Below are 20788 nucleotides of genomic sequence, written 5' to 3'. Positions count from 1 at the left end.
GCGGAGACTCTTCACTTATCCCAGAAGGCACTGGGAATATGCAGATGATCTCCTCAAGACTCTTCCCCTGGTTTTCCGATTTCCTCTTTTCAGCTGCAACAGCCAAAACCCAGTGATCGTTGAGCTCGCGGAGACTCTTCACTTATCCCAGAAGGCACTGGGAATATGCAGATGATCTCCTCAAGACTCTTCCCCTGGTTTTCCGATTTCCTCTTTTCAGCTGCAACAGCCAAAACCCAGTGATCGTTGAGCTCGCGGAGACTCTTCACTTATCCCAGAAGGCACTGGGAATATGCAGATGATCTCCTCAAGACTGCGGGTGTCATATCGCGTTTGGAGAGCCTCTGATGTGCCTAAACTGTTGAAACTCCCCACAAGTGACCCCATTTTGCAAACTAGACCCCCCACGGAACCTATCTAGATGTGTGGTGAGCACTTTGAACCCCCAAGTGCTTCACAGAAGTTTATAACGCCCGGGCGTGAAAATAAAAAAAAAAATCATATTTTTTTTCCACACAAATGATATTTTTGCCCCAAATTTTTTATTTTCCTAAGGGTAACAGGAGATATTGGACCCCAAAAGTTGTTTTGCAATTTGTCCTGAGTAAGCTGATACCCCATATGTGGGGATAAAACACTGTTTGGGCGCATGGCAGAGCTTGGAAGGGAAGGAGCACCATTTGACTTTTTCAACGCAGATTTGGCTGGAATTGAGATCAGACACCATGTTGCATTTGGAGAGCACTTGAAGTGCCCAAACAGTGGAAACCCCCCAATTCTAACTCCAACCCTAACCCCAACACACCCCTAACCCTAATCTCAGCCCTAACCCTAACCCTTGCCCTAACCCTAGCCCTAATGGGAAAATGGAAATAAATACATTTATTTTTAATTTTATTATTTTTCCCTAACTAAGGGGGTGATAACGGGGGGTTTGATTTACTATTTATGGCGGATATTTATGTTTGTCAGCTGTCACGCGCTAAAAGACGCTTTTTATTGCAAAAATAGTTTTTGCATCACCACATTTTGAGAGCTATAATTTTTTCTATATTTTGACCCACCGAGTCATGTGAGGTCTTATTTTTTGTGGGACGAGTTGACGTTTTTATTGGTACCATTTTTGGGCACGTGACATTTTTTGATTGCTTTTTATTCTGATTTTTGTGACGCAGAATGAACAAAAACCAGCATTTCAATAATTTTGTGCACCGTTCCACGTGCCGTAAAATTGATAAAGCGGTTTTATTCTTCGGGTCAGTACGATTACAGCAATACCTCACTTATGTCATTTTTTAATGTTTTGGTGCTTTTATGCAATGAAAACAATTTTATATAAAAAATAATTATTGCATCGTTTTATTCTGCGAGTTATAACTTTTTTATTTTTTTGCTGATGACGCTGTGTGGTGGCTCCTTTTTTGCGGGACAAGATGACATTTTCAACGGTACGATGGTTATTTATACCCGTCTTTTTGATCGCACGTTATTGCACTTTTTGTTCGGCGGTATGATAATAAGGCATTATTTTTTGCTTTGTTTTTTTATTTTTATTTTTTAAGGGGTTCGCTAAAGGGGTTAACTAATGGGACAGTTTTATATGGCGGGTTGTTACGGACGCGGCGATACTAAATATGTGTACTTTTATTTATTTATTTTTTTTATTTCCAATAAATGAATTTATCAGGGAATATTTATTTTTTTTAAATTTATTTAGCGATTTTTTATAAATTATCTTTACACTTTTTTTTTTTGTAACTTTATTATATTGTCCCAGAGGGGACATACCTGTCATGTGTCAGATCGCTGATCTGACACATCACAGATCACTGTGACAGATCAGCGATCTCACACAGGCACTGCACAAGGCTTCTTCATGCCTGCACTGCGCAGGCAGTGAGGAAGCCGGCTCTCTGCAGGCTCCCGAAGGTCCTCGCCGCCATATTGGATCCGGGGACCTGCAGGGAAAGAGGCCCCTGCAGCAGCGCGGCACATCGCGGTGGTCTCAGGGAAGCACGGAGGGAGCCCCCTCCCTGCTGATGCTTCCCTAAACCCCCGGTACACTGCGATCGTGTTTGATTACAGTGTGCCAGGGGTTAACGTGCCGGGGGTCAGCTGTGATAATCAGCTGACACCCGGCCGCGAGCAGCGGCGCTCCCCCCGTGAGCGCCGCTGATTGCTGTGACGTATTATCCCGTCCTTGGGAATTAAGACCCACGGCACATGGACGGGATAGTACGTCATATGTCAGAAAGGGGTTAATGGTGTCCTCAATGCTGAGAAATACAGGCAGATACTTATTCATCATGTAATTCCATCAGGAAAACTATTGACTTCAAATATTTTTTACACCCGGATCACAACCCCAAACATACAGTCAGTATAATTAACGATTATTTTCAGCAGAAAGAACAAGGCGTCCTGCAAACCATGAAAAACCATTAAACTACAACGTTCATAAATTATAATGTAATAATTATTAAATTAATTGATTTGACTTGATGAGGCTGCTGTACTTGCTTTGAAAATCAATGTCAGTATGGCTGTAAAGTCCTGACATTAAAAGGAACTTGTTAGTTCCATCACGAATCAGAGACAGACTTCTTCATTGTAAACATCTATGGTTTACTCTGAAATGCTGCAACATTTCAGAGAAAGATATAGTTGAAAGTGCAGCTGGGGATGAGGTGACGAGCCCAAGAGGAAGGTCCCTGAAGTCTCCCTCATCCTATTTGCTAGACTGACAGGTTTACCTATGTGTGTGTGTTTAGGGGAAGATAAGTCAGTTTAGCTAATCAGGCGGGGAGAACCCAGCAGGAATCTGCATAATCAACTTGTCCCTGACCACGCTCTCAACTGAAAAGTTGCAGCATTTCATTGTAAATCCTAGATGTTTAGAATGCAGGGGCAGATCTCAGATTAATCCTGTCCATAGTTCAGGCTACATTAATCATCAGGCAAGTCCCCTTTAAAATCATCATGTAAAAAGTGAAGCCTCTCATGAATGAAATTGAATTAAGTCTCCACTCACATAGCTTAACAGCTGCAGCTTCTACTGAGCAATGTGACATCTCAAAAGTGGGGATGATGGGCAATGTGGTGCTATCAAACAGCTGTCAAACAGTCTAGGAGGGCATAGACTGAGGTTAACCTTTAGTATTCAGCCATTCTGAAGCAAATTTTAAAAATAAGTACACCAACCTCATCATGACTAAGAGATCTACAGGGTGGGCCATGTATATGGATACACCTAAATAAAATGGGAATAGTAGGTGATATCAACTTCCTTTTTGTGGCACATTACTATATGGGAGTGGGGAAACTTTTCAAGATGGGTGGTGACAATGGTGGCCATTTTGCAGTCGGCCCTTTTGGATCCAACTTTATTTTTTCCAATGGGAAGAGGGTCATGTGACACATCAAACTTATTGAAAATTTCACAAGAAAAACAATGGTGTGCTTGGTTTTAAAGTAACTTTATTCTTTCATGAGTTATTTACAAGTTTCTCTTTGCTTTCAGCCATTGACATGTCGCAGAGGTTAACATGTGAGGAGCGGATAGAAATTGTGTTGATGTCTGGTGAACGCAGTACCTTTTTGGGTGGGCCATTTATATGGATACACCTAAATAAAATGGCAATGGTGACAGTTTTCTTGCGTAGGGTGTCATGCTTTGAAATCTGCTGCAATGACCCGGGTACTGTGTTCACCAGACAGCAACACAATTTCTATCAGCTCCTCACGTGTTAACCTCTGTGACATGTCAATGGCTGTAAACAAAGAGAAACTTGTAAATAACTCATGAAAGAATAAAGATACTTTAAAACCAAGCACACCATTGCTTTTCTTGTGAAATTCTCAATAAGATTGATGTGTCACATGACCCTCTTCCCATTGAAAAAAATAAAGTTGGATCCAAAATGGCCAACTTCAAAATGGCCACCATGGTCACCACCCAACTTGAAAGGTTTCTTCCCTCCCATATACTAATGTGCCACAAACAGGGAGTTGATATCACCAACCATTCCCATTTTATTTAAGTGTATCCATATACATGGCTCACCCTGTATTTAATCTGTATTTAATAATGAAGGCATTCTATATTGTCAAATTTGGTAACAGATCTGCTTTTAAGTTTGTTGTTTTTTGTTCCTTGTTTGTAGACAAACAAAAGAAATTGAAAAAATAAATGCATTACTCTAACTTTATATTAAAAAAAAGTGTACTTTAGAATAATCTCTCAAACTTCTGCTATAGAAGACAGTGGCTATGATACATAAAGATCACACAGACCTGTGGAGATATGCACATTAATTACACAATATACCCTTTCCATCAGATCATAAGAAGGTATATATATGCAGATTTGTACACAGATAGAGGATCAAAAGTGCGGTTTTATTTCAGTCATATTCATATAAAGACAAAGGACCACAAGTCATTATCTAGAATACATATAAAAGGAACGTATGAAATGCAGGTTGGCTTGTAGTGAATGTATCTCATAGAAAGCCATATGTTACTAAATACAAAATAAAGACAGGAAAAAGGAAAAAAGCATTGCAGCGGGCGCTGTCATAGAAAGAATGGAGGATATTTATGTAGAAAAAACATTCATTAGTTAAAACAACGCGTTTCGAAATTGGTCTCATTTGATCCTCAGGCTAAAATTTTGAAATGCATTGCTCTAACTAATAAATGTTTTTTCTACTTAAATATCCTCCACCCTGTTTATGACTGTGTCCACCATTGCGACACTTGTTTTTCTTCTTACTGCCCTTATTTTATAATTATGAGCCTCTTTTCCAGCTGCGCGGGTGGAGCAGCAGTCTGCATGTTGGATCACTATCCTTCACCAGAGTTGTGCATGCAGCTGCACAACTTCCCAGGTGAGCAACTACAATTTTCCTTTTTCCTATTATCATCAGGTCTTCAATATAGAGAACCCCTGCCTTGTTTCTTAGATATGTTACTAAATACGCACCGCTAAGAGTGACACATAGTCAAGGTTCTGCCATACACACTTCAGGGGTGGGACTTCAGAAACACATGCTCTCCAGAAGTGTGGCGCACCTCCTGCTATAACAACTTCAGAAGCAAGGGCCTCCAGTGATACATACAGTACCTCAAAGGAGAGGCAATGGGATTTTTGTGACACAAAATGGACATCTTTGCATCATTTATTACAACATCTCTATAAAATATACTGTAGGTCATGCAGTCCATCCAAGAACTCTGGCATCTATCGCTTCATTGCATTTGAGTCTCTAATAAGTCTGCATTTATGATTTATAATTTTCATGCATTAAACTTGAAAATCATCTTATAGCAGGACTTAATAGTTATGTGCCATTTTGACAAACTTTTCCAGTTGTGTTGCATTTTTTTAATGCAGTTTGGTGCATCTAACAAGGCAATCACTCTTATTAGTCAATAAGTGTACTTCATGAGCCCCCTGAACTAAGAAATGAGTCTTGCACTCACCCTTCACTCTCTCCCCTCTGTTGAGTTGGATTTCTCCAGGTCCTTGTGGTTCATATGACTTCACTGCTATAAATGTTCTTCCAGGTACCGCGCTGTACAGTTTTCTTTTGGGCCCCCGAGGGCCGGTACTCCTTGTATCCAGGGGCCCTGGGCTGTAAACAAACACATAGGTGATGGTGCTGAGTGGACGTGGGCGTGCCATATGGGTGGCCAGTAGCTCAAAACTTCTCCAAACTTTCACTGACATCTCAACTTTGTGGGTGGGTGGTACCCCTCAACACTTGTCATGGGGGCCCAAACCAGCATACTGGGACACAGACACTTTCCCAATTTCATAATGTTCATAAAACCTCTTTCAAACCTCTCTCTCCAAAGTACTACCCCCACCTTATTGAGGGCTACTTTGCTCTCCACTTGTCCTTAAATCACCTCTCCCCTCCACCCAGCCCACCAAATTCAAAGCGAAATAAAAAAAGGCATTTTGTGGGGAAAAAAAGCAATAAGGTAAGGAAGGTGTTTGGTAAATAAGATAAGATGGTTGGAGGAAAAAAGATTAAACTGAGAAAGGGATGAAAAAAAGGATACAAAAGGGTTGTTCAGAGATATAGTGAGTCAGAATGATGGGGAGTAGCAATCCAAAGGAGAGAGGAAAGGGCAGAGGAGGAGCAATAATGAGAAATGGACGGGAAATAAATGAAGATATGGAGAGATGAGCAAGATAGGAACACAAGAAGATAAACATAAGGGGCTATGGAGATGGAGGGACTGTCAAAGGATTGGATGAAGAAGAAGCTGAGGGAAAGCACGGCTGTCTGCAGTTCTCCCTGTTCTTTTGCCGTTTCAGTTAAACTGTCAGCAGCAGAGGGGGAGAGTGAGGAGGGAGGACAGAGGGAGGAGAAGGGGGGGTTGTCCATTCATGCTTCTCTCTCCCCCCAGAATTCTACAATCTCCAGACCTGCTCACCCCCGCCCCACACTCACCAATCTTCACCTTGATCAATAGACAGCCCTTCATCGTCTATCACTGGCGCTATCTCTGTGGCCTCTCTTTCACTTCTTTTCCTTCCTGATTAACCTCTCACAGCTTCTTCCTCCTCCTCTACTCTATTCCTTACCTAATCTTTCATTTTCAATGCTCCATGTAGATAAGACCCAAATTTTTCTTGACCAGTCGCATTCACTTCTCATTGACTTCCTCTTGAAATATGTATTGTTCATTTCTCCTACATACTTTTTTCTCATCCCGTTTTGCACAACCTGTTCACTTATCAACCTCTAGTGACATTCCTGTGCCTTTTCTTCCTATGTTCCATTAGTATGTTCATCATTTCTTCGCAGTGATACAACCATGCTTTCACATTGATGTCTCCTACCTTACAGATATCTTAATCGTTGCTTTTATTCCCTCTCAAACAATATTTGTCCCTTCTCTCTTCCCCTCACTCTTACCTCCCTCCCTCTGACTTTCGCTCCTTCTCCCTCCTCTCTCGGCTGCCTGACAGATTTTGAATTACTGCGGAGAGAGTGTGATGGGAGCTGAATATTAATGCAAAAATGTGTGACAGAAAGAGACTGCTCCTAAACAGAGAGACCACTCCATTAGACCGAGTCAATGTCTGTACATGCAGGTTTCACTAGCAGGCATGGCAGACAGTGACTTCTTCATATGATGGAAGGAATACAAGGCTGCTCCTTACGGTATGTGCATGTCCTAATGAGATCATGGAAGGCTGTAAAGGCTTGCAGCCAAGGAGGCCGAGCTTTTGCCTAGGTGAAGTGACATTACCTAGACAATGCAGGTCACATGAGCCTGTGTTGTCACCGTACACATCACATTCTTAAGAAATTCTGCTCATTCATAAGAAAAAACATGCAGGCCCCCAAAAGGGAGGCAGATAAAAAGTCAGAAATATTTGAACTTTTAAAAGGTCAAAGATGAAATGGAGGTGAGAAATTGTCATTTACAGGTCTGACAAAAATGAATGGCAATGTCATGATTTACACAATCTGCCTTTAAAACGTATTAGTCAGTCCAGTCCAGCATAGGGTTCCACTATACGACATACACAGGGGCCAGTGTTACAGACAGTAGATTATGGATTTGCTAATAAAAAGACCTACTTTGCCATAATAAGACACTTTCCTGGATAATAGGAACTGGTTAGCTAATGGGGTAACATTCTTTGCACCAAGTGCAGATATTTCCCATACAGAATTTCAATATTTGTATACTTATCATGTTGATGTTCAAAGTAGTCTATGAACCTCAGAGGCGTATCTTCGGGAATACGAAAAAGTAAAGAATGAAGGATAATCAAATTACATATAAATTCCTAAATACATTTAGTTAGAACATCACTCTTGGTTTGCCTAAGGAGGTAATCACTTTAGTACTTTCAAATGGCAGCTGCCTTGTTACACTGACCAAAACATGTATTAGAATATTAATTAGACAGGTGCCAGTGAGCATGTACAATAAGGGGTTCCATCCCCCTCCCTCTTGCTAGCTTCAAAGGGGTATTCTCAAAATGTCTCCTAATAGTTCTGCAGTCTCCTTACTTCCTGGTTGCTTGGGGAAAGTGGTGTGCTCCTCCTTGAGTAACATTTCTGGTTAGGCGCTCTGTCCTGTTACTACACATTAACAGTTTGTCATTGTCTGTTCTTAGAGCCCCGTCACACATAGCGACTCACCAGCGATCCCGACACCGATATCAACTTGTCAGAATTGCTGGTGTTTCGCTACATGATCGCTGGTGAGCTGTCAAACAGGCAGCTTCACCAGCGATCAGCATCAGCGACGCCGAGCGCGCGGCGTCGCTGTGTACTTTAGTTACCAGATGCAGGGAGCTTGTAACTAAGGTACACATCGGGTTTCTAAGCAGCGCGCATCACTTAGAAACCCGATGTGTACCTTGGTTGCTAAGGTTCACATGGGGTTTCTAAGTGACGTGCGCTGCTTAGAAACCCTGCGTTTACCCTAGTTACCAGCTCGCTGATCGCTGGTCTCCCGCCTGTCACACGCAGCGATGCGTGCTGGCCAGCAATCAAAAAAAATGTCCTGGCCATTCCAGGACGATCAGCGATAACCGGCAAGTGGGCCGGTCGCTGGTCAGTGTCACACACAGCGATCTCGCTGGTGAGATCGCTGTTGCGTCACAAAAATAGTGACTCAGCAGCGATCTCGCTAGAGAGATCGCTATGTGTGACGGGGGGGGGGGGGGGGGGGGGGGCTTAAGTGATTACTTTTATCATATATTTACATAGAGAGATAACAGAGCATTTCAAAAGCACATGGCTCAAGAAAGTCAGAGCTGTGATTAGGAGCACTGCTCTGGAAACTTCTGATGTTGAGGGCTGAGAATATGATTATGCAGGACTGATAAGACCCCTGTCAAGAACTGAGAGTTGAGAAGCTAACTGCTGTATAGAGATCAATGTATTGGAAAAAGCTGACTGGGATGTCAGGAGTTAACTCTTCTGGAATTTTACTAATGAGCACACTGGCCCAGGGTCTGGAGGCTCAGCCCCTTAGAAACAAGTTACGGTAACTAACTAAAGCAATTTAATAATATGAGAATACATATTTTATGGGTTGTCCACCATTTGTGCCAATTTTTTTTATTTAAATGCATGTATTTTGGGCTAAAACATTTTAGCATTTGGGTATCATTAAAAATTTGGCACATTTGGCCTTCCACACCTTCTGTTTTGCACTGTCTATTGTTGGTTGCAGAATCTGTCAGTAAGCCAGCTATGTTGGCCAGACAGGGAGATATTATAAAACAGGGCCGTTTTTAGGGGGGACGGGGGGTGCGATCACCCGGGGCGCCACCCAAGCCAGGGGGCGCCTGCCCAGGGCCGCCATCAGGGCATGACAGCCCTTACTGCTGTATGGGGCCCGATGAACAGCAGTACAGAAGGGGGCCCCGCAGATCAGGGACCACGCTCCTGTGCTTACAGTCATTGGGCCCCAAGTGCTGCATGTCATGGGGCGCCAGGCAGGCCCCAAGTGTGCGCTGCGGTTGCCGGTCGGGCCCCAAGTGTGCGCTGCAGCCGGGCCTGCAGCGCACACATCAGCAGAGCCGCCACAGCGGCCGACATCCAAAGCTACAGAGGAGCTGAAGGACCTGTGGTGACGTCATCATTACCACAGTCCTTCATCATTGATCAGCCCGCCCCCTGATCACATGACGATGACGTCACCACATGTCCTTTCAGCTCAGCCTCACAAAGCTGCAGCTCCAACTTCAATGCAGGAGCGAGGCCAGGTAAGAAAAAAGTTTTTATTTTATTATTGAAAGGGGCAATATTTTTCCCTGGCAGAATGGAGACTCAGGGGCAGGACTGGAGACACACAGGGGCAAATATGGAGAAATGGGGGCAGAATGCAAGACATGATGGGGGCAGAATGCAAGACATGATGGGGGCAGAATGCAGATATGATGGGGCAGAATGCGAGACATGATGGGGGCAGAATGCAAGACATGATGGGGGCAGAATGCAAGACATGATGGGGCAGAATGCAAGACATGATGGGGCAGAATGCAGACATGATGGGGGCAGAATGCAGACATGATGGGGCAGAATGCGAGACATGATGGGGCAGAATGCAAGACATGATGGGGGCAGAATGCAAGACATGATGGGGGCAGAATGCAGACATGATGGGGCAGAATGCAAGACATGATGGGGCAGAATGCAGATATGATGGGGGCAGAATGCAAGACAAGATGGGGGCCGAATGTAGACATGATGGGGGCCGAATGCAAGACATGATGGGGGCAGAATGCAAGACATGATGGGGGCAGAATGCAAGACATGATGGGGGCAGAATGCAAGACATGATGGGGGCAGAATGCAAGACATGATGGGGGCAGAATGCAAGACATGATGGGGGCAGAATGCTGGACATGGGGGCAGAATGCAAGACATGGGGCAGTATGCAAGACATGATGGGGGCAGAATGCAAGACATGGGGGCAGAATGCAGACATGATGGGGGCAGAATGCAAGACATGGGGGCAGAATGCAAGACATGATGGGGGCAGAATGCAGACATGATGGGGGCAGAATGCAAGACATGGGGCCAGAATGCAGATATGATGGGGGCAGAATGCAGACATGATGGGGGCAGAATGCAAGACAAGGGGGCAGAATGCAGACATGATGGGGCAGAATGCAGACATGATGGGGGCAGAATGCAAGACAAGGGGGCAGAATGCAAGACATGGGGCAGAATGCAGACATGATAGGGGCAGAATGCAGACATGATGGGGCAGAATGCAGATATGATGGGGACAGAATGCAAGACATGGGGGCAGAATGCAGACATGATGGGGCAGAATGCAAGACATGGGGCAGAATGCAAGACATGGGGCAGAATGCAAGACATGATGGGGCAGAATGCAGATATGATGTGGGGCAGAATGCAAGACATGGGGCAGAATGCAGACATGATGGGGGCAGAATGCAAGACATGATGGGGGCAGAATGCAAGACATGATGGGGGCAGAATGCAAGGCATGATGGGGCAGAATGCACGACATGGGGGCAGAATGCAGACATGATGGGAGCAGAATGCAGACATGATGGGGGCAGAATGCAGACATGATGGGGGCAGAATGCAGACATGATGGGGCAGAATGCAGACATGATGGGGGCAGAATGCAGACATGATGGGGGCAGAATGCAGACATGATGGGGGCAGAATGCATACATGATGGGGCAGAATGCAGACATGACAGCGGCAGAATGCAAGACATGGGGGCAGAATGCAAGACATGGGGGCAGAATGCAAGACATGGGGCAGAATGCAAGACATGGGGCAGAATGCAAGACATGACGGGGGCAGAATGCAAGACATGGGGCAGAATGCAAGACATGATGGGGCAGAATGCAAGACATGATGGGGGCAGAATGCAAGACATGATGGGGGCAGAATGCAAGACATGATGGGGGCAGAATGCAGACATGATGGGGCAGAATGCAGACATGACAGGGGCAGAATGCAAGACATGGGGGCAGAATGCAAGACATGGGGCAGAATGCAAGACATGGGGGCAGAATGCAGATATGATGGGGGCAGAATGCAGACATGGGGCAGAATGTGCCAGTTAGACAGGATGGGGCATAATGTGACAGTGAGACACAGGAGGGGACAGAAAGTGAGACATGGGGGCAGAATGCAAGACATGGGGGCAGAATGTGACAGTAAGACACAGCAGGGGGCAGAATGCGAGACATGGGGGCAGAATGTGACAGTGAGACACAGGAGGGGCAGAATGCGAGACATGGGGGCAGAATGTGACAGTGAGACACAGGAGGGGGTAGACTGTGAGACATGGGGGCAGAATGTGACAGTGAGACACAGGAGGGGGCAGAATGTGACAGTAATGACACAAGAGGGCAAAATGTGAGACATGGGGGCAGAATGTGACAGTAAGACACAGGAGGGGGCAGAATGTAACAGTGAGACACCGGAGGGGGCAGAATGCGACAGTAAGACACAGGAGGGGGGCAGAATGCGACAGTGACACACAGGAGGGGGCAGAATGTGACAGTAATGACACAGGAGGGGGCAGAATGTGAGACATTGGGGCAGAATGCAAGACATGATGGGGGAGAATGCAGACATGATGGGGCAGAATGCAGACATGATGGGGCAGAATGCAGACATGATGGGGCAGAATGCAAGACATGGGGGCACAATGCAAGACATGGGGGCAGAATGCAAGACATGTGGGCAGAATGCAGACATGATGGGGCACAATGCAGACATGATGGGGCAGAATGCAGACATAATGGGGGCAGAATGCAGACATAATGGGGGCAGAATGCAAGACATAGGGGCAGAATGCAAGACATGGGGGCAGAATGCAGATATGATGGGGGCAGAATTCAGACATGGGGGCAGAATGTGACAGTAAGACAGGATGAGGCAGAATGTGACAGTGAGACACAGGAGGGGGCAGAAAGTGAGACATGGGGGCAGAATGCAAGACATGGGGGCAGAATGTGACAGTAAGACACAGAAGGGGCAGAATGTGACAGTAAGACACAGCAGGGGCAGAATGCGAGAAATGGGGGCAGAATGTGACAGTGAGACACAGGAGGGGGCAGAATGACAGTGAGACACAAGAGGGGGCAGAATGTGAGACATAGGGGCAGAATATGACAGTAAGACACAGGATGCGGCAGAATGTGACAGTAATGACACAGGAGGGGACAAAATGTGAGACATGGGGGCATAATGGACATGGGGCAGAATGTGACAGTAAGACACAGGAGGGGGCAGAATGTCACAGTGAGACACAGGAGGGGGCAGAATGTGACAGTAAGACACAGGAGGGGGGCAGAATGTGACAGTGAGACGCAGGAGGGGGCAGAATGTGGGGCACGGGCAGAATGTGACAGTAAGACACAGGAAGGGGCAGAATGTGACAGTGAAATGCAGGAGGGGGCAGAATGTGAGGCACGGGGGCAGAATGTGACAGTAAGACACAGGAAGGGGCAGAATGTGAAAGTATGACACAGGAGAGGGCAGAATGTGACAGTGAGACACAGGAGGGGGCAGAATATGACAGTGAGACACAGGAGGGGCAGAATGTGACAGTGATACACAGGAGGGGCAGAATGTGAGGCACGGGGCAGAATGTGACAGTAAGACACAGGAGGGGGCAGAATGTGAAAGTGAGACACAGGACGGGGCAGAATGGGAGACACAGGGGGCAGGATGGGAGACACAGGGGGCAGGATCATGGGGCAGGATCGGGAGATCATATGGGGGGCAGAATGGATACTCATGAGGGCAGGATGAGAGAAAATATGGCTGAAGTCAGGAATGAGACACACAGGGGTCAGGATGGGGGATATTATTACCATAGGGGCTAATTACGGATATTATTACAGCAGTGATGTATTTATTTTATTTTTTTGAGGATACTGTGGTGCTTAGCCTGCTGCCTTTGTGTGTAATATCGGGGGGTGATGCCTTCGAGGATTGGATTGATGCAAAGGTAAGACACGTTTATCTAAGTTTATCTAAAGTATTCAGCATGTTAATGTTCGGGGGGGGGGGGGCGCTTTTTCGATGTTCGCCCTGTTCGCAAAATTCCCTAGAAACTGCCCTTTTATAAAATATTAGCTATTAACATGCTAGGACAGTTTCTATCAATGGGAGGAGACTGACATTTTAATGTACTATAATGTTTGCTTCTCTAGACAAATCAAGTTTGATTTACAAATTAAAACTATTTATCTGCAATATAATTTTATTTTTATCTTTCTGTTCAGGGAGAACCTCAATAATAGAATGGGTATAAACGTTAAAGTTTGATATTTTTAACTCAAGCCCTGGACTGTATAGATTTTTTATACACATAACTTTTGAGTCTCCAAATATTATAGTAAGACGTTTTGAAGGTATTTTTACATAACTGTAGAATCTTTCCAAATATGGTCTCTACCCCCTTATAAGACCATAGCTGCATTACCAGTGTAACAAGGAGGTTATAAAACAGAAGGGCATTTTTTTAGGTCCATAACCTTGAGACAAGAACAAAACAATATGTTTTAAAACATATCCGAGTTTGCCATCCACCTACTAAAGTAATGTCTTATGGCTCATAATCATAACATGTTTTTTTTTCCTGCTAAGGAAAGCACACCTGACTGTAAAACCCAAGCCTGCATGCTTACCATGTATTCTTCAACTTTTATAGATAAAGGAATTTATCAGGGATGAGAAAGGTCCTGTTTACATATGTAACCGAGACTGCATCGAAAATTCTGTAGTATGAAGGAAAACTACAACTGCATTTAGATTTCCCGTATCAAAACTCTGGATGTCGCTGCAAAATCAGACAGACCACAGTGCAGTCTGTGGGTGTCCATTGTGTGACTGATTTAACACAGCATGGGACTATTGTTGTAATCAAAAGTCCCATTGTTATTGGGTAGAATGGTTGGTGCCTCCATTAATAAAAATTCTTTGTGGAGACACAGGATATGGGTCGGAAAAGGATGCAATACTCATGACATGCCAATGTAGAACATGCAAACTGATATTCTGATTTGGCATTTATCGTAAGTGATATTGCAAGACTCGTTAAAGGGTCGATAATGACTTCTAGGATGGCTGCTTCCAACAGGTGGCACTATAGAGTTCAAGTCCTCGTTCTCTCTGAAGAGGCAATTTGCACAATGCAAAACATTTAAATGTAGATAATAAATAGTTTTAAAAACTTCTTTGATTTAATTCTTCATCTGCAATATAGATGAAATGTAGGGGCTTCAATTGATCTGCGGATTAGCCTGCGGTTTTGCCCTGCGGTTTATCACCTCTATAATGGAGGAGATGGTAAACCGCAGCGGAATCCGCAGAAAGAATTGACATGTCAATTCTTTCTGCGGATTAGAAACCGCAGCAAATCCGCGTGGAAAAATCCGCACTGTCTGCACTACGGTTTCCATTTCCCATAGGATATTATGGTACTGTAAACCGCAGCAGAAACTGCTGAGGATCCGCAGGGCCAAAACCTCTGCGGATCCGCAGCAGAATCCGCAGCGTGTGCACACTCTTATCCCTCCTACTCTCTGCCCAATACGGAGTAGGGACATTGACTGTGACCCCTTTGAGCCAATTAATATTGTTAGTCTGGGTCGAATGTGCAATCTTATTTTAATTAGTATTAATAAAGATTATCTTTTATTTTGGGGATTATTTTGTACATTTTAGGCTACTTTCACATTAGCGTTTTTTAGCGCTGCGCTTCGTGCTCAATAGAAACGAATGCAAAAAACGCATCATGCGTTTTGCATGCGTTTGCTTTTTTAGGCGCATGCGTTTTAGCCAGTTTCTAGCCAAGTTAACTCTTAAAACGCATGCGATTTTAAACGCAGGTGTGCGCATGTCCATGAGCACGCCTGCGTTCCAAGACTACTGTAATGCATCATTTTGTCACATTCCGTGCGCAAGCGTTTTTTTGACGCTGTTGGACGGACCCAAAAATGCAACAGGTTGCATCGGGCGCGCCAAGGCGCACACTACAAAAAAATGCATGCATACGAGCGTGTGCAAACGCTAGACCATGCGCCCGCCATGTTAAACATAGCGGCGCATGCGCATGGACGCGCAGGATGTGCTGCACTAAAAAACGCTAATGTGAAACCCAGCCTTAGTGGCCCACAAATGTATTATTTTTTTCCTGAGGAGGTATGATGCCAAAGGCTGAAAAATGTGAGAAACACATCCCAATAAGAACATATTAATATCTATACACACACTTAATGGAGTTTTTTTTATGGCGACTCTCCATAAATTCAATGATATGACTTGAAAAACACATTAACCCCTTAGTGACGGTGCAAATTTTGACCTTAATTACCAGGCGACATTTTTGAAATTTGATCATTGTCAATTTATGTGGTAGTAACTCTGGAACGCTTCAACAGATAACAGTGATTCTGAGAATGTTTTTTCGTTAGCTATTGTACTTCACAAAAGTGATAAAATTTGTTCAATATGACTTGCGTTTATTTGTGAAAATATCGGAAATTTGGCGAACATTTTGAAAATTTTGCAATTTTCAAAATTTTAATTCTTATGCCCTTAAATTAGAGAGCTTTGTCATACAAGGTAGTTAATAAATAACATTTCTTACATGTCTACTTTACATCTGCATCATTTTTGAAACATAGCTTTTTTTGTTTGGAAGTTAGAAGGGTTAAAAGTTGATCAGCAATTTCTAATTTTTCTCAAAAAATTTACAAAACCATTTTTTATTGACCACATCACATTTGGAGTGACTTTGGGGGGCTTAAATGACAGAAAATACCCAAAAGTGACACCATTCTAAAAACAGCACCTCAAAACCTTATTCAATAAGTTGATTTACCCTTCAGGTACTTCACAGGAACTAAAGCAATGTGAAAGGAAAAAATTAACATTTTTACTTTTCCTTCCTCAAAAATTTTACTTTAGCCTCAAATTTTTTATTTTCACAATGGTAATAGGAAAAAATGGACCCCAAAATGTATTGTGCAATTTCTCCTGAGTAATGCTCATACCCCATATGTGGGGTAAAACTACTGTTTAGGCAAACAGCAGGGCTCGGAAGGGAAGGAGCACCATTTGACTTTTTGAACGCCAATATGGCTATAATCGAGAGTGGAAGCCATGTTGCGTTTCGAGAGCCCCTGATGTGCCTAAACAGTGGAAACCTCAACACAAGTGACTCCATTTTTAAAACTAGACCCTTCAAGGAATGTAACAAGGAGTGTGATGAGCACCTATAACTCCCTGGTGCTACACAGAAGCTTATAACGAAGAGCTGTGAAAATAAAAAAAAAAATCACCTTTTTTCCACAAAAATGTACTTTTAGCTCCAAATTTTCTATTTTCACAAGGGTAACAGGAGAAAATGGACCCAAAAATGTGTTGTGCAATTGATCCTAAGTGCGCTGATACCCCATATTTGGAGGAAAACTACTGTTTGGGTGTACGGCAGACCTCGGAAAGAAAGAAGTGACTTTTTGAACCCCAAAATGGCTGGAATCAAGAGCGTGCATCATGTCGCATTTAGACAGCCCTTGATGTGCCGAAACCGTGGAAACCTCTCACAAGCTACTCCATTTTGGAAGCTACACCCCTCAAGGATTTTATCTAGGGGGTATAGTGAGCATTTTGAACCCACAGGTACTACACAGAATTTGATAACAGGTTGTCATATTGAAAACTGCTTTAGCCCCAAATTTGTAATTTTCACAATGGACAATAGGAGAAAATGAACCCCATAATTTCTTATGCCATTACTCCAGAATGTGATGACACTCTCTATGCGGTCAAAATCTTCCGTTTGGACACATGGCAGGGCTAGAAAAGGAAATGGTGCCATTTGTCTAGCATTGGTTGTGAATGCCATGTCTCATTTGGAGAGCCCCTATCATGTAAAAACAGCAGAAACCCCCTACAAATGACCCCATTTTGGAATCTAGACCCCTCAAGGAATTTATCTAGGGGTGTAGTGAGCATTTTTAACACAAGTGATTCCTGAAACTTCATAACTTCTAGATGTGAGAAAAAAAAATATTTTTTTTTCCATCTTAAAGTACTGTTTTAACACCAAATTTATAATTTACACGAGGGGTAATAGGAGAAAATGAACCCCATAATTTGCTATGCAATACCTCATATGTGGCTGTATACTATTGTTTGAGCACACATCTGAGGTCTGATGGGAAAGAGCACTACTAAGCATTTAGAATGCATATTTCGTTTGAATAGATTGTGGGTTTTATTAGCTGAGCCTCTGAGGTGCCAGAACAGCATAACCCCCCCCCCAGGTGACCCCATATTGGAAACTTCACCGCCTAAGGCCTGTTTCACACTTCAGTTTTTCCTGTCAGTCCAAATCCGCTAAAATAGCGGAAAACGGATCCGCAGGCGGACTGACAGGAACGGGTGGCATCGGATGGGCGGATGTACGGATCCGCAGAAGTTGAAAATTTAAAGGAACCGCGCCTGTGAAAAAAAAAAAAGTTAAAATACCGGTGATGTAGTGCAGTGCGGGAGCGGGCATGTTGACGTGGGAGCTGTCATCGGGATGACGTGGGCACGGCGGGATCAGCAGCGGTGATGTCGCGGGATCAGTAGGTGCGATGTCGTGGAGAAGCAGCATGATGTGCCGTAAAGGAGGGAGAGAGATCTCGCGGGAGCGGCGATGACGAGAGATCTCGCGGGAGCGGCGATGACGAGAGATCTTGCGGGAGCGGCGATGACGAGAGATCTCGCGGGAGCGGCGATGACGAGAGATCTCGCGGGAGCGGCGATGACGAGAGATCTCGCGGGAGCAGTAGCGGTGACGAGAGATCTCGCGGGAGCAGTAGCGGTGACGAGAGAGAGATTTTTTATCCAGCAGCCAGACAGAAATGCGGGTTAAATCAGTAAATAGCGGATCCGGACACCAAAAAAAGTTACATGCTCCGTCCGGCCCGCTGAGCGGACGCCAAAATCTTAGCGGATCCGTACAAAAGCGGACTGATCGGACGACCATCCGTCAAGATCCGCCGATAATGCAAGTCTATGAGGAAGAAAACGGATCCGCCAAGAAAAATGGCGGATCCGTTTTTTTTCAAATCGGCGGATCTTGACTGATGGTCACAAACGGAAGTGTGAAACAGGCCTAAGGAATTAATTTAGGGGTGTAGTGAGTCTGTTGAACCCATAGGTGCCTCACAAAACTTTATATCATTGAGATGTGGAAATTTGACATTTTTGTGGTAAAAATGTTATTTTTTACATTTGCTGCAAATTTGTCAGGTGCACAAGAGTTAATAGGGGAAACTGGACCCACAATTTATAGTGCAATTTCTCCTGAACGCGGTGATGCCCATATGTTGTCAGAAATTACTGTTAGGCTATGTGCGTACGCTGAGTATTTGCATGCAGAAATTTCTGCAAGGTTTCACATCTCTTGGCAGCAAAAAATGATGCATCAAAAACGCGCGTTTTGCCACGATTTTTGATGCGTTTTTGTAGAGCAATACAGGCTTATTTTAGCTAAATGAAAAAAAAAGTTTTGTGATACAATTTCTTGGCTCAACACCAACTAGCATCTGTAGCATCAGACTAATAGGATTAGGGCATGGTGTCAGCAGCTGTCATTGACACCAAGCCCTAGGTTTAGTAATGAAAAGGTGTCAGCCCGACACCCTCATTACTTAGCAGATAGGTAAACACAAACAAGCACACACACAGTCACCAGCCTATGTAGGAATGTTAACAGAATGAACCCTACATAGGCTGTATTGGCTGTAACTGTAAAGGAAAAATAAAAAAATTGCATAGATTCCCGCGTAATTTTCATAACCAGCAGAGGGAAAGCCGATGGCTGATGTTAATATTCTGGGAAGGAGCCAATAGCCATAAAGGTTTCCATGCTATTAATATCAGCTCACAGCTGTCGGCTTAGCCTTTACTGGCTAGTTTACAGGGAGACCCCAGAAATAAATTGACATAGGGTCCCCCTATAAAATCTAACCTGCAAAGGCTAGGCAGACAGCTGCGGGCTGATATTAACCCCTTTCTGCCATCGGACGGAATAGTACATCCAATTGCAGCCCCCCCGCTTTGATGTGGGCTCCAGCCCGCATCAAAGCCGGGACATGTCAGCTGTTTTGAACACCTGACATGTGCCCGCAATAGCCGCATGCGGAATCATGATCTGGCCGCAGCTATTAACTAGTTAAATACCTCTGTCAAACTCTGACAGTGGCATTTAACAAGCGCTCTCGGCCATCTGGATGGAAATGCGCTCACCGGTGACCCCCGTCGAGTGACCGGCATGACAACCAGAGGCCTTCTTGAGACCTCTATAGTTGTTGGTGTCAGATTGTTATGAGCGCCACCCTGTGGTCGACGCACATAGCAATGCACTAAATCTGCTACATAGAGGCGATCTGAGAACCGCCTCTATGTAGCAGAGGCGATCAAGTTATGGCAGCTTCTAGCCTCCCATGGAGGCTATTGAAGCATGCCAAAAGTTAAAAAAATGTTTTGAAAAATATGAAAAAAATAAAAAACATTAAAGTTCAAATCACCCCCCATTCAAAATAAAATAAAAAAATCAAACAGACATATTTGGTATCGTCGCGTTCAGAATCCTCGATCTATCAAAAAAAAAGGATTAACCTAATCGCTTAACGGCATAGCGAGGAAAAAAAAATCAAAACGCCAGAAATACTTTTTTTTTTGGTCGCCACAACGTTGCATTAAAATGCAATAACAGCCGATCAAAAGATGATATCTGCACAAAAATGGTATCCTTACAAACGTCAGCCTGGCACACAAAAAATAAGCCCTCACCCAACCTGAGATCACGAAAAATGGAGACGCTACAGGTCTCGGAAAATGGCACAATTTTTTTTATTTTTTTAGCAAACATTGGAATTTTTTTTCACCATTTAGATAAAAAAAGAACCTAGACATGTTTGGTGTCTATGAACTCGTAATGACCTGGAGAATCATAATGGCAGGTCAGTTTTAGCATTTAGTGAACCTAGCAAAAAAGCCAAACAATAAACAAGTGTGGGATTGCACTTTTTTTGCAATTTCACCGCACTTGCATTTTTTTCCTGTTTTGTAGTACACGACATGCTAAAACCAATGGTGTTGTGCAAAAGGACAACTCGTCCCACAAAAAATAAGCCCTCACATGGCCATATTGACAGAAAAACAAAAAAGTTATGGCTCTGAGAAAAAGGGGAGCGAAAAACAAAAACGCAAAACCGAAAAAAGATCCAGGCATT

The 20788-nt window shown here is 44.0% G+C and overlaps 1 protein-coding gene across 6 annotated transcripts in view; it reads right to left on the bottom strand.

The window, feature by feature from the left end:
• Positions 1 to 20788, bottom strand: part of SHANK3 (SH3 and multiple ankyrin repeat domains 3) — a 609395-nt gene that overhangs the window by 120008 nt on the left and 468599 nt on the right. For all 6 annotated transcript variants that reach the window (XM_073579308.1, XM_073579309.1, XM_073579307.1 and 3 more), the window contains one exon: positions 5485 to 5636. In XM_073579308.1, the coding sequence (XP_073435409.1) occupies positions 5485 to 5636 (152 nt within the window). The remainder of the gene's footprint in view (positions 1 to 5484; positions 5637 to 20788) is intronic.

This window comes from Dendrobates tinctorius, unplaced genomic scaffold (assembly GCF_039654945.1).
Source record: "Dendrobates tinctorius isolate UK_male_01 unplaced genomic scaffold, ASM3965494v1 ptg000062l, whole genome shotgun sequence".
NCBI classification, from domain to species: domain Eukaryota; kingdom Metazoa; phylum Chordata; class Amphibia; order Anura; family Dendrobatidae; genus Dendrobates; species Dendrobates tinctorius.
Note: the sequence above shows the minus strand (reverse complement) of the source record. Positions and strands in the feature narration are given on the sequence as shown.